Source organism: Mastomys coucha, unplaced genomic scaffold, assembly GCF_008632895.1.
Source record: "Mastomys coucha isolate ucsf_1 unplaced genomic scaffold, UCSF_Mcou_1 pScaffold7, whole genome shotgun sequence".
NCBI lineage: Eukaryota > Metazoa > Chordata > Mammalia > Rodentia > Muridae > Mastomys > Mastomys coucha.
Window position 1 is genome coordinate 75,559,895 of NW_022196913.1, and position 11,862 is coordinate 75,571,756.

Consider the following 11,862-nt stretch of genomic DNA (forward strand, 5'->3'; position numbering starts at 1 on the left):
ACAGCAGGAGTGGCTGCAGCAGCAGCAGCTGCAGGACGTGGACCCATTGTCTGTGTTGATGTGTTAGCTAAAGAGAAAAATATCTTTAATTGTTGTGCCATTTTAAATTGATCAATCTTTACAGAGAGGTTTAAGACTCACCAACACGCTGTGTTGACATGACTCGTGGAACCTGTGAGGAAGCTGGTCTCATCGTACTAAATGGTGGTCTAGGAGCAGCTGGGCGGATAGCACCGGGCATATTCTGGAATGCTGCATTCAAAGGAAAGAGTCCATATGAAATGGGAACCTCACTGAGTGAATCCAAAGCCTGAGCTTTCCTAGGGCTATGGGTGGTATGAAAAGAGACCCTTGCAGAAAGTGAGTTTCACTTTAATATCTCAGAAAATTAAAAAAAAAAAAAAAAACAGTATTAAAAAGAAACACCAAGTGCTCCTGAAACCCAGCTTGCTATGCCATGGGCAAGGGCCAAAATGCCACACACAACCCTAAAGCTCCTGTAGAATGAAAGCTGTAGCTGCCAAGGCAAATGAAAAAGTGAAGCAAATTTTTTTTTAAAACCTAACAGTCCGTACCCATCTTAGCAGTCACAAAGGTAAGGCTTGCTAGGTCAGGGCCAGACTAAGCTACACATCTCAAAAACAAAAAAAGCCAAGTCTACCAACTGTAAATTATGAGGAGCAATTTACCACTGCCATAGGACAGATTTGCCTTGCCTCATATGATAGCACTGGGGAATTAAACCCAAGCCTAGCCTATTATCACTGAGCAACCCCCAACACCCCATTCCCAGAGGCTTACGATGAGGTCTGGCACCCTGAGCAGTCCAGCGAGGACTTGGTCTTAGTTGAGCAATTTGGCTAGGAGGATAGTATGCAGCACGGTTCTGAGTCTGTAAAGAAAATAAGTCCATCAGCTTTCCACAAAGACAACTATTACTACATGCTCTCAAACAATTGACTCTACCACCTTCGCCATTTGTTTTCCCAATTCTAATAACTTAGTGCTTTATGGTGGAGAGCTTATGAAACCAACCTGACTTTCTTCACACTCACCTGTGGGATAGCTGCCATGAAGTAACCTGAAGGAGGTGCTGGCTGGTAGGGGTTGATCACAGGGTTGGGCACAGCTCGGACACTTGCCATCCTCTGCATATACTGGTTAGTGAGGTGAGCCTGGCGCTCTTCTTTGCGCTGAGCTAAAGCTACATACAGTGGCTTTGTGGCCACAATTCTACCATTCATCTCTGTAACTGCTTTAGTGGCTTCTTCAGGGGATGAAAAGCATACAAAACCAAACCCTTTGCTGCGCCCACCCTCCATCATTACCTATAAAGATATAGAAAAAAGAAAAAGTTAGGGAAATGATACAATAACCAAGAGCTGTCTCTTACAGTCAGCCACTGAACCAAATAATCTTGTTAATGCTAGAACAGTATTAATTGAATTAGTTCCTTACAATCAATACTTAAGAGCATCCAAGGTGCAGACATGTATGTAACATTAGATTATCTGTGGTAACACCGAAAACACAATTAAAACTGATAACACACCGAGTGACACAATTAAAAAGTACAACATGAAGCATTTCTCCTTAAATCAAGATAGCCACACAGGCACACCAGTAAATGATTTAAACTGCATTCAAATGACAAGACTACTACTTATTCTACTGATAAATCTGTTAAGACCAGGAGATGCCCAGAATTGTCTCCATCTGAACACACATCACCCCCAGCAATTCCAGGACTATGTAACTAGGCTCATTTTGTCACCAGTACACAAAGGACCTTTTAATCATCCCTTTGTATTGCCTGGCAAATCTGGTTTTATTTTAGTAAAAGCTAAACTCATGTCCGTTTAGTTTAACTTGCCAGCCCTCTGACCCTCTAGAAAAGTTGTATTACATTTTATGTCCTTCCCATATAACCACAGACAAAAGTCAATTCAAACAACTTTCAGGTACAACACTGAAATTAAAGACCTTCAAAACCACTAGAAATACAAATTGTAGCAAAGTGCACGCTGAAACACAGGGCAAGCATGCCTACATTTCTTATTTGCATCCACCTAATATACCTGTAAATATTTTGTTTCTAACCAAAGTGTAAGTCAACGGACATGTCTGGGAAATCGGAATAAAGACCAGCAAAGGGGCAAGGGAGCCACAAACCATGGACACTGGATAAAACACCCACATCTTAGGTTCTTAAACCAACATCCTGGAATTTAGTTTAGAATCCTTATTGCTTTGCAATCTGATTCCAAGTTAGAGAAATAGAACCTTTTCTACTTGGGGGGGAAGCTGACTACCCAGAATGAACTATGTGTCAACAGGTATCAGTGAACTGCTGCAACAGTCAAAGCCTAGCTAGTCAATTCTCTAGCTTAAACATTGATTCGCAGTATCTCCAAACCAAGTATAGCGTACACTCTTACTTTTGCACTGGTGATTGTACCAAATGGAGAAAACTCTTTCCGGAGACGCTCATCATCAATACCATCATCAAGATTTTTCACATAAAGGTTCACACCCTGAAAAGAAGAAAACTGTGAACAGAGGCAGGAAGACCATTGTGGTACTAAGCACACCTATTACATTAGAGCCCACATTTCTTCTCTTCCCTCTCAAATATGAACCTGATATCTGGTGATCCTATCTTGCTTCATCTGCTCAAATTTGCGCTTAAGTTCCGTCTGCCGTTCCACTTTTTTCTGAGCTCGACCAACATAAATCTGTTTTCCATTGAGCTCCTTTCCATTCATCTCATCCACTGCCTTATAGAAACAAAAAACTTCAGTTATAAAAGTACAAAGAAAATGTATCCAATTACTTACATTAACAGACCCACCCCCAAACCCACAGGTTGAAGTGTGAAGGTCACACACTCCCAACTCTAATATAGAATGCAAATAACTGATTACAATATGTAAAACTTCCATTAATGTTGGCATATAATGTATGCACATAAATTTCAATACCAAAGCAACAGTTTTGTACATGCCTTTGATAGAATAAAGAATGATTTAATCTCTTACTTTCTGCGCATCTTCATGCCTTTCAAAGCTTACAAATCCAAATCCTTTGGATTTTCCACTTTCATCCGTCATTACTTTCACACTTAAGGCAGGCCCTAAAAAAGTTTTTGAATTCAAAAGCAGTCCACTTAAATGTACACATTTCATGTCCTAACAACTAACACAAAAGTCCCAGCCCTTGCAGCCCTACGGTTTTATGGGTCTCCCATATGCACTTCTTTTTTTGTTTTGTTTTTGAGACAGGGTTTCTCTGTATAGCCCTGGCTGCCCTTGAACTCAGAAATCTGCCTGCCCCTGCCTCCCAAGTGCTAGGATTGAAGGCGGGCGCCGCCACCACCCGGCTCCATATGCACTTCTAAGGACTTTTAGAATTTTCTTTCAAGCTTATGAAAGATTTTGTTCTTAGTTCAGTAGTTATCCCTTTACATCATTAACTTGATTTTTCTTGTTCAAAATCATCTTTAAAAGCCTTCTTTGGTCATCTGCTTTTCAACAGTAAATATAGGGAATAAATGGCATAAAATAACTGCATTACCTGAAAGAGTGTCTTAAAACACAGGCTTTGCCTTCCCCTTTCATGGAGACATCATAAGCCAATGACATCTCAGGCACACAAAGAACTAGGAGTGCTTGTCTGAATGATGGCCCACATACATTTCAATACTTACTTGGTCCCTAGTTGACTAGGCTTTGAGGTTTCAAAAGTCAACCATTCCAGTTAACTAACTGCTTTGTGGTTGTTGTCTTTAACAAGTAAGCTCTCACAGCTGCTGTCCCACTGCCATGCCTGCCTGCCTGACACGATGATGGTCATGGATACACCCTTATCATGGATACACCCAAATACACTTTTTTTGTAAGCTGCCTTAGCCATAATGTCTTAGCACTTAGCAAGAGAAAAGATAGTGGTATATAGCCAGGCTGTACAAGAGGTGATGTAAAGTTTAAAAAAAATTAAATTAGAAAAAAAAAAATCCAATCTTAGCCTTGCGAGGCAGCTGGTGGATCTTTCCAAGTCCAACCTTGTATATACATAGTTAAGTCCAGGGCCAGAGACCCACCTCACACCACCAAAAAAGGCTTTTTATTTTAAAACTTCCAGATGTAGAACAGATGACATATAAGAGAAACTTGAATGAGGTGCAAAAACATGACTGTCATCTTACATAATTGATACTTGTGCATAATCAAAATTCCTTGTGCTTACTTAAAAGGATTCAGCCCTGTGTGGTTGTGCATGCTTTGTGCCTTTAATTCCAGGATTCAAAGGCATCTCTTGGGAGTTGTGTGTCAGCCAGAGCTACATAGGCTCTATCTTTGTCAAAGCTCAACACAGCCTTATATTCGACAGAATACAGAACTATAAAAAAAGTTCAATAAAAAGGAAGCAAATCACCTACAAATTGATTTCCTCATCTTTTACTCCAATCCTGAGATCTCAGAGTCCATCCACTTACCTGACACTAACGTCTGTATTAAAAGTGACAAAACCTTTAAATCTCCTCAGCCACCCACGCCTTGTGTTAGTCACTCTACAGCATTCCACTTGCATATTACTGTTGTGCAGTGAACTATAGCCTAATTTAAATCGTGTTAAAACTTACTAGGCAACTACTAGTCATTAACTTTAGACAATTACTCTTCTTAAGTGTAAAGATTAACTTTGACACATTACCAAACTTGCCAAAGAGTTCCTTAAGGCGCTCATCATCCATGTCTTCTCCAAAGTTCTTGATGTAAACATTGGTGAACTCTTTTGCCCTAGCTCCAAGCTCTGCTTCTCGTTCCTTCCGAGATTTAAATCGTCCAACAAACCTAGTAAAATGTCAGTACTTTAATATCAGGTTGTTTCATAAAGCTCAGATGAAGGCTGATGGTTTACAAAATTTATCACAAAGTAAAAATGTCTTCACTGAATACATTTTAAAACACAAAGCATCTAAAATTACAAAGGAAGAGTTTTTTCTCAAAGCACATTTGATCTAGTTAATCTGACCTAGCCTAGGGTTAAAGGGTTCACTCCTATCAACAGAAGTAGCTGTTCTGTGCCAAAGAGCCTTGCATTCGCATATGCTTTCCTTCATAACTGTTTCAGAATGGTCCTATCGTTATACCATCTCCCTGAATAGAAATTTTCAATTCTCTCTACTAATACAAGAGCTCGGTCTAATTGTAGTATTATCAATAACATAATGCTAAAACTCAATTCTTCCACAGTATTAAAAACTGCATGTCATAGAATAAACACCAAAGAAGAATATGAGCTTCTATAACCCCACACAACAATGAAAAAAACCTTCAAGGCTTCCTATTCTCTCTTCAGCAGCACTGAAAACAAAGTTTTTTTTTTTTTTTTTTTAATCTTCAAAATCATGGGCTTCTCTATGTAGTTTGGCAAAGAACCTCAATAGATGATTTCATTATAGACCAAACTTTCTGGTCTTAGTAATGTTATAACTTACTATTTCTTAGGACAGTCACCGAAACCACAGTTCAAAGGGAAAAGAAATTGTTTATATGTACAATTTAAACTGCTTTCTAGTATGGTGCCTCCTTATACACTTAAGCCAGCAACAAATTGGTCTTTACTTGACTCTTGCCAGTACAGTATAGAGATTCTTTTAATTTTTGTTAAAGCATTGCTATCAAGTTTCCCACTGTGATTACAAGTTGGGGCTATAGAGTCTTGGGTTTCACAGTATTTGTAGGCTTTATTAGCTACGCACCTCTACCTGAAAATCAAATATGCCCAAATCTTATTTGTCAAGTTTTCAAACTGCCAGATTGCAAAGAACACTTTGGAATCCTATTTCTACATTTGGGATCAGCATTTCCTTTACTTTATAAATGAATGGGATGGGAGGTAGTGCATGTCTTTAATCCCAACACTTGGAAGGCAGAGAGGCAGGTGGATCTGAGGTGGAGGCCAGACAGATGCACAGAATTCCAGGACTAGAGAAACCCTGGGATGGGCGTTTTCTTTTGTTTTTTGAAACCAGATCAATGTAACTTCAGGTTGGTCTTCAACCCATGATCTTTCTGCCTGAGCTTCTATAAAGAGCAGGAATTACAGGAATATGCTACCAGACAGGTGGAATTTGTCATTAAAATGATTGGCACTATCAATGATAATGCCACCACTGGAGTTTATACATCAAGAAGCTCAAATCACTTAATATATGACCTAATGTACTTAATCTGGGCTCAAATTTCCCAGATTAAGAGCAATCAATCTGCAAATTGGGCTGTGGTGGTAACACACCATTAATCCCAGCTCTCAGGGACAGAGGCAGGCAGATCTCTCTATTAAATTCAAGGCCAACCTGGTCTATAGAGTGAGTTTCAGGACAACCAAGGTTACACAAAGAAATGCTGTCTCAAACAAACAAAACAAAAAAAGAGACCTCTACTGACAACAGCCTTTTAATTTTCAGTGTCATTTGCCAAAGTTTTTAACTCTTGCTAAACTAGTTTATTTCAGATAGGAGAACAATACTTAAGGAAAGATTAATGGAAATCACCAGTGAGCTCTGAATTGAGACTCCTGGGTTGTCTTCTTCCAAACTCCTGTCCATCGTTTCTTTAGCTAGTTTCCCTAAACAGGAAACAGGCTGATGAATTAGTTCCTTAGTTTCATTATCTCTTTACCTGGTTCATTTTGTGTTTCTAAGATGAGCAACTGACATTACTGATCATGAATGATTATGAAAACAAGCCAATGTGAGTCAGTGCTATATATGTATGTACACACACACTTGATTTGATGGATTTTTGAGATATTCTCATGTAGCTTAGCTAGGTTGGCCTTGAATTCATAGATCCTCTGCCTCTATCTCTCAAGTGATGAAATTACAGGCATATACTAATATAATTACATTTTTCTTGAGCCAGTTTCAGTATGCAGCCCTGGATGTTCTAACCTATGTAGACAAGATGGGGCTCAAAGATCTGCCTGCCTCCACTTCTACCTCTCAAGTGCTGGGATTAAAGGCATGCAGCATTTTAAGAGCACTGAAAATGTCCACTAGAAGATGTAGCTATACTTACACTTTACGATCATTTAGAAGCATCCCATTCATTTTTTCAATAGCTCTTTCAGCTGCTTCCTGTGTTTCAAAATGTACAAATCCATAGCCCTTGGAGCCATTTTCATCACAAACCACCTAGGGTGAAACAGAACACTCACTTTTTATTACTTGCTATTGCTTTTCTACTTTGTAGAAATGTTAGCCACCTAATCCCAGGAACTTCAGAAATGACAGCATTAACAGCACAAATGTCACTTCCAAACCTAAAAGCAGCACAAAAATACTAACCTGTTACATCACAGCTTACCTTACATGAAAGGATGTTACCAAACGCAGAAAACGTATCATACAGTGCTTTATTATCGATGGATTTGTCCAAATTTTTAATGAATATGTTGCCTACTCCACTTTTGCGAAGTGATGGATCACGCTGAGACCACATGATGCGTACTGGCTTGCCCTTTATAACATCAAAATTCATGGTGTCCAAAGCACGTTCCGCTATGAGAAACACATTTTCAGAGTAAATATCACTTCTAACACCTCATTAGCCACTTTGTATAGAATCACCAGTGACAAGGAGTGAAAGGATAGCCATGTGGCCTCAGCACAACTTCCCTTCTTAAAGTCTGGGCCTCACTACACTGTGACTTTGTAATGAACAACTTATTCCAGTTATTTTTGGATGGCTATGTTTCACAACAACAAAAAAAAAACCCATCCTACAATTTCGAGGCCCAAAAAAGATTGAATTATGTATACTTGCACTGCAAAAGAAATACTAAAGTTGAAACTTTATTTGGATACATGGTCTCTATGCAGCCCAGGCTGGAGTCCAGCCACTTCTGCAAAGTACCCATTATACGTCTTTTTTTTTTTTTTTGGTTTGTTCGAAGAAACAGGGTTTCTCTGTGTAGTCCTGGCTGTCCTGGAACTCACTCTGTAGACCAGGCTGGCCTCGAACTCAGAAATCCACCTGCCTCTGCCTCCCTGGTGCTGGGATTAAAGGCGTGCACCACCACTGCCCGGCCCCATTACACGTCTTAAAGGGAAAAATACTAAGAGACCAGACCTTCAAGGGGGAAACTGTCCTCTTGAATGTCTGAAGCAAATTTCAAATCTCACTATTATAGTCATTGACAGAAGTTTTTCAGCTACCTTCTTTTTCTTTGAGATAAGGTCTTACTATGTAGCATTGGCTTTCCTGGAACTCATGTAGCCCAGGCTAGCCAAGAACTCAGACAAACACAGGTGCTGGGATTATGTACAGAAACCACCACACCCAGTCCCCCCAACCACTTTTCTATAAATGAAACTTCTAGTTCCTAGAATATAGTGATAATCAGCAGCTAGCTCATTGGCCACACCTCCTAAGCACCCAGGTCATGCTGACTTTGCTTGGTTTTTTTTAATGAGTCACATCTTCCTACTAAACTGAATACTGGTCACTAGCAGAACCCTAGTCCATTACTGCAGCACATAAGAAAATATTATAAAAAGGAAAAGCTGGTTTAAAAAAAATTGGGGAAGATGGAACACTGAACATACAGCCACAAAATAAATGAAAGAATGAAGAGGCAAGATTCTGAGTAGTTGGAATATTGGTCCACTGACATTAAAGTTAATGAAACCACGGCAATCTGAGGTTCAACTTTTCAAATCCTAGGGCTTTTAATAACTGGGGTTTTCTAGATTAAAAAAAAAAAAATAAAAAGAAAACCACTAAGCTTCAAGTCTTTCAAATTTTCTTTTCACAGAAGTTCTTTTGGTTACTGGATCCCAAGTTACCTTGCATCCTGTCACCTCCCTGCTGTTTTTAGAGCAAAGGGCAGGCCACCTGCAGTGCAGGTCTACAACTTCTAGCTTCCCATCTCTTAAGAGGCTGCTTACCCCAAATCTCACCTCTAATCTACTGAAAAACTGATCACTTTAACTCCAGTCTTCCTTATTAAAATAAAACCCAGACAGAGCTGAAGTCAAGGTTAGGGTCATCTAGATTTAAAAACCTAACAACATATCAGGCCACAGACCTGATATGATTCTTAGGTTTCTGTTTCAGTGAATTGTCAAACTTAGGACTACAAACTCAATGTGTTACTTCTCAATTATTGCCCAAGATTCATGGATATTCTGAACCACTTAAGAAAATCAAAGATGCTTTCATTAGTTTAGTTGGCTATTACTAACTCAGCACAATCTGATCTAAGTTACCCTAATATTTACCACCAAAACTAGTCAACATGTTTAAATTTTATAATCACAGGTGTTATTTTAGAAAAAGATTATGCATGTGTATATTAAATAACCACTTCTATTAAACTTAAGATCTAATTTGTTTGAAAAAGAGCCAAGCTGTCTGGAACCCTAGAGTCTTCCACATCCCCTCCTCCACTGCTTGTTTAAAGACAGAAAATACTTCATCTAGGGAAAACCCCAGGCAAGTGTACGTCGTTTAAGGTGCCTTTCCCGGTCCACAGGCCAGGGAGGTGCTATTAGGGACGAGCTTAGGACCCTAACCTAAGGACCACCACCAGGCATCACCCCATTAACTTTCTTCTAAAGCCTTGGGCTCCTCCCAGCGATTGAGCCACCAGCAGGAGCAGGCCTCGGGCCTGTGAGGTTACAGGGTTCAACACGTGGTATTTCCCAACACTGAATCGCACTTCCTCCCCAGCCTGAGTGCCGGGCCAGCAGGGGATGGAGGGGCGCCTCCACCCGCCGCTCCAGGAGGGGCTCGAAACCCCCGAACCCCACAGCTTGTGGCAGGAGCGCGGTGAAGGCTAGCTCACCCACCTTCCCGGCGCGTCATCGCCCTAAAGTTTGAGAGCGACCGATGGCGAGAAAATGGTCGCAGGAGGAAGTGCCGGTCCGCCAGGGGCTGCGGCGCCGTGCCCTCCCGCCCCCTCGCCCGGCCCGCTAGGCCCGCCGCCCCGGCCGCATGGCCGCCCGCTCGCCACCCTCCGGCCTGCCGCTCACCGTCCGCCGGCTGCTGGAAGTTCACGTACGCGTAGCCCAAGGAGCGGCGGGTGATCATGTCCCTGCAGACCCGGATGGAGAGGATGGGCCCGGCCGGGCTGAACTTCTCGTAGAGCATCGCCTCGGTCACGTCGGGGTGCAGGTCCCCCACGTACAGAGAGGCCATGGGGTAGCTGGGGGCGCTGGGGTTCATCTCGGCACGGCTGCCCGCGGGGCCGCAGGCCGCGACCTTTCCCGTGAGAGGAGGAGAGCGAGTGCGGGGCCGGGGGACGGAGCCGGGGGGGAGGGGAGCGGGGGCGAGCGCAGAGGGACAAAATTCAACCGGAATCGACGCGTACTCAACGGCCGTGGAACCGGGGGAGCGAGGCTGGCGGTGCTGGGTCCGGGCGGCAGGAAGGCCTCGGTCTCTGGGTTCCTGCTTGGAGCTGCGGGGCCGCGGGCGGGCGGGTCGGTCTCGGCTGCTTCACCGGGTTATTTTATAAAAGAGGAAGAAAAAAAATAAAGTCTCCGGCGGGGGAGACGCGGATTTTTTGTAAATTTTTTTTGGGTTTTTTCAAAGGATTTTTTAGATTTTTTTTGGATTTTTTTAATAATAAATGTGTGTTCCGAGCCCGGAGCACACACTCCGCACTCTCAGCACTAACCGCCGGGGAGAAGGGGAAGCACCGCCTCCTGCACCCTCTACTTATACCCCCCGCCGGACTCGCCCCGCCCACGCGCGTCTGACGCCAGGGCCCTACGCGTGCGACGGCGCCGGAGGAGGCGGAGGAAAAGCGCAGAGGAAGGGAGAGGTGGCGGCGGCAGCGGCTGCTGCGGGCGTGGGGGTGGGGGACCGAGGCGGGGCGGGGCGGGGCTTCTGCGCACGCGCCACGGCCAGGGGCGACTTCCCGCTGCGCAAAACCAGGAAAGGGCGGGGCAGCCGGTGGGCGGGGCCGGTGCGACCGCTCGCCACGCCCCTCGCGCGCACGCCCCGCCCCCGCCCGAAAGAGCGTTAACCCGTCGGCGCCGCGGGTGGGCGGCGCGCGGGGCTTCCGGGTTTCTGGGCGCCAACCGCCCCCCACGTGCGCGGCTAAGTGGCGGCCTCTTCCCGCCGCCGCGGCGGGGGTTCTGCTTCGCTAGCCTCCCCGCCCCCCGCCCCGAGCGGAGCCGGACTCTGGTGGGCGGGCGTGAGCCTCTGCTGGCCGGTTTCTGAGATGTGCGCGGAAGGAGGCAGGGTAACTGCCCCGTTCTCCTACCCGGACCGCACTACGAGTCCCAGCGGGCAGCGCCGCCACGCGCGTGGACCGCGGAAGCGGTGCCTGCCGGGAGCTGGAGTTCTCAACGGCCTCGGGCTGGCTGACCTTAACCGGACCCCAACGGTCCGGGGCGTGACCCAGCACGGGTCCGCGGCCCTCAGCGAGGGGGAGGGGAGGGGAGGGGATGCGGCTGTTGGGAGTCTGGCGCTTAAGATGTTCTGTTGGAATCACACTGAGCCGCTTCCTACAATTTTTACAGTGGTAAAAAGGACTCGAGAAAAATGTTCTTTTCTTTAAAGTATGCGTTTCTCACAATTACTCGGTATCTGTCACTCTTAACCAAACAAACCTGGATAGCCTGCTTGACCAGGCGTGGTGGCCACGCCTTTAACCCGCTTGGCCAGAGGTGGTGGCCGGCCGCTCCTTTAACCCAGCTTTGGAGGCAGGAGAGGTCTGCAGAATACACATCTAGCTCTGGGGTGCCAGGGTTGTGGGATTAATGTGAATGACTGATAGCCACAAATATATCGACTCGTAGACATGACATTACATCAACACAAAAACTCCACTTTAGTAGGTTTCTAC

General features: G+C 44.3%; 1 protein-coding gene across 1 annotated transcript in view; it reads right to left on the reverse strand.

The window, feature by feature from the left end:
• The window catches only part of Pabpc1 (poly(A) binding protein cytoplasmic 1), a 13,488-nt gene extending 2,725 nt beyond the window's left edge, over positions 1 to 10,763 (reverse strand). Inside the window, exons 1-11 of the mRNA XM_031358113.1 lie at positions 10,043 to 10,763; positions 7,374 to 7,567; positions 7,086 to 7,201; positions 4,714 to 4,853; positions 3,039 to 3,133; positions 2,640 to 2,777; positions 2,439 to 2,534; positions 1,056 to 1,328; positions 802 to 892; positions 142 to 252; positions 3 to 67 (exon numbers count right to left, since the gene is read on the reverse strand). Coding sequence (XP_031213973.1) covers positions 3 to 67; positions 142 to 252; positions 802 to 892; positions 1,056 to 1,328; positions 2,439 to 2,534; positions 2,640 to 2,777; positions 3,039 to 3,133; positions 4,714 to 4,853; positions 7,086 to 7,201; positions 7,374 to 7,567; positions 10,043 to 10,235 — 1,512 coding nt within the window. The 5' untranslated portion in view covers positions 10,236 to 10,763. The remainder of the gene's footprint in view (positions 1 to 2; positions 68 to 141; positions 253 to 801; positions 893 to 1,055; positions 1,329 to 2,438; positions 2,535 to 2,639; positions 2,778 to 3,038; positions 3,134 to 4,713; positions 4,854 to 7,085; positions 7,202 to 7,373; positions 7,568 to 10,042) is intronic.
• Positions 10,764 to 11,862: the final 1,099 nt, after the last annotated feature.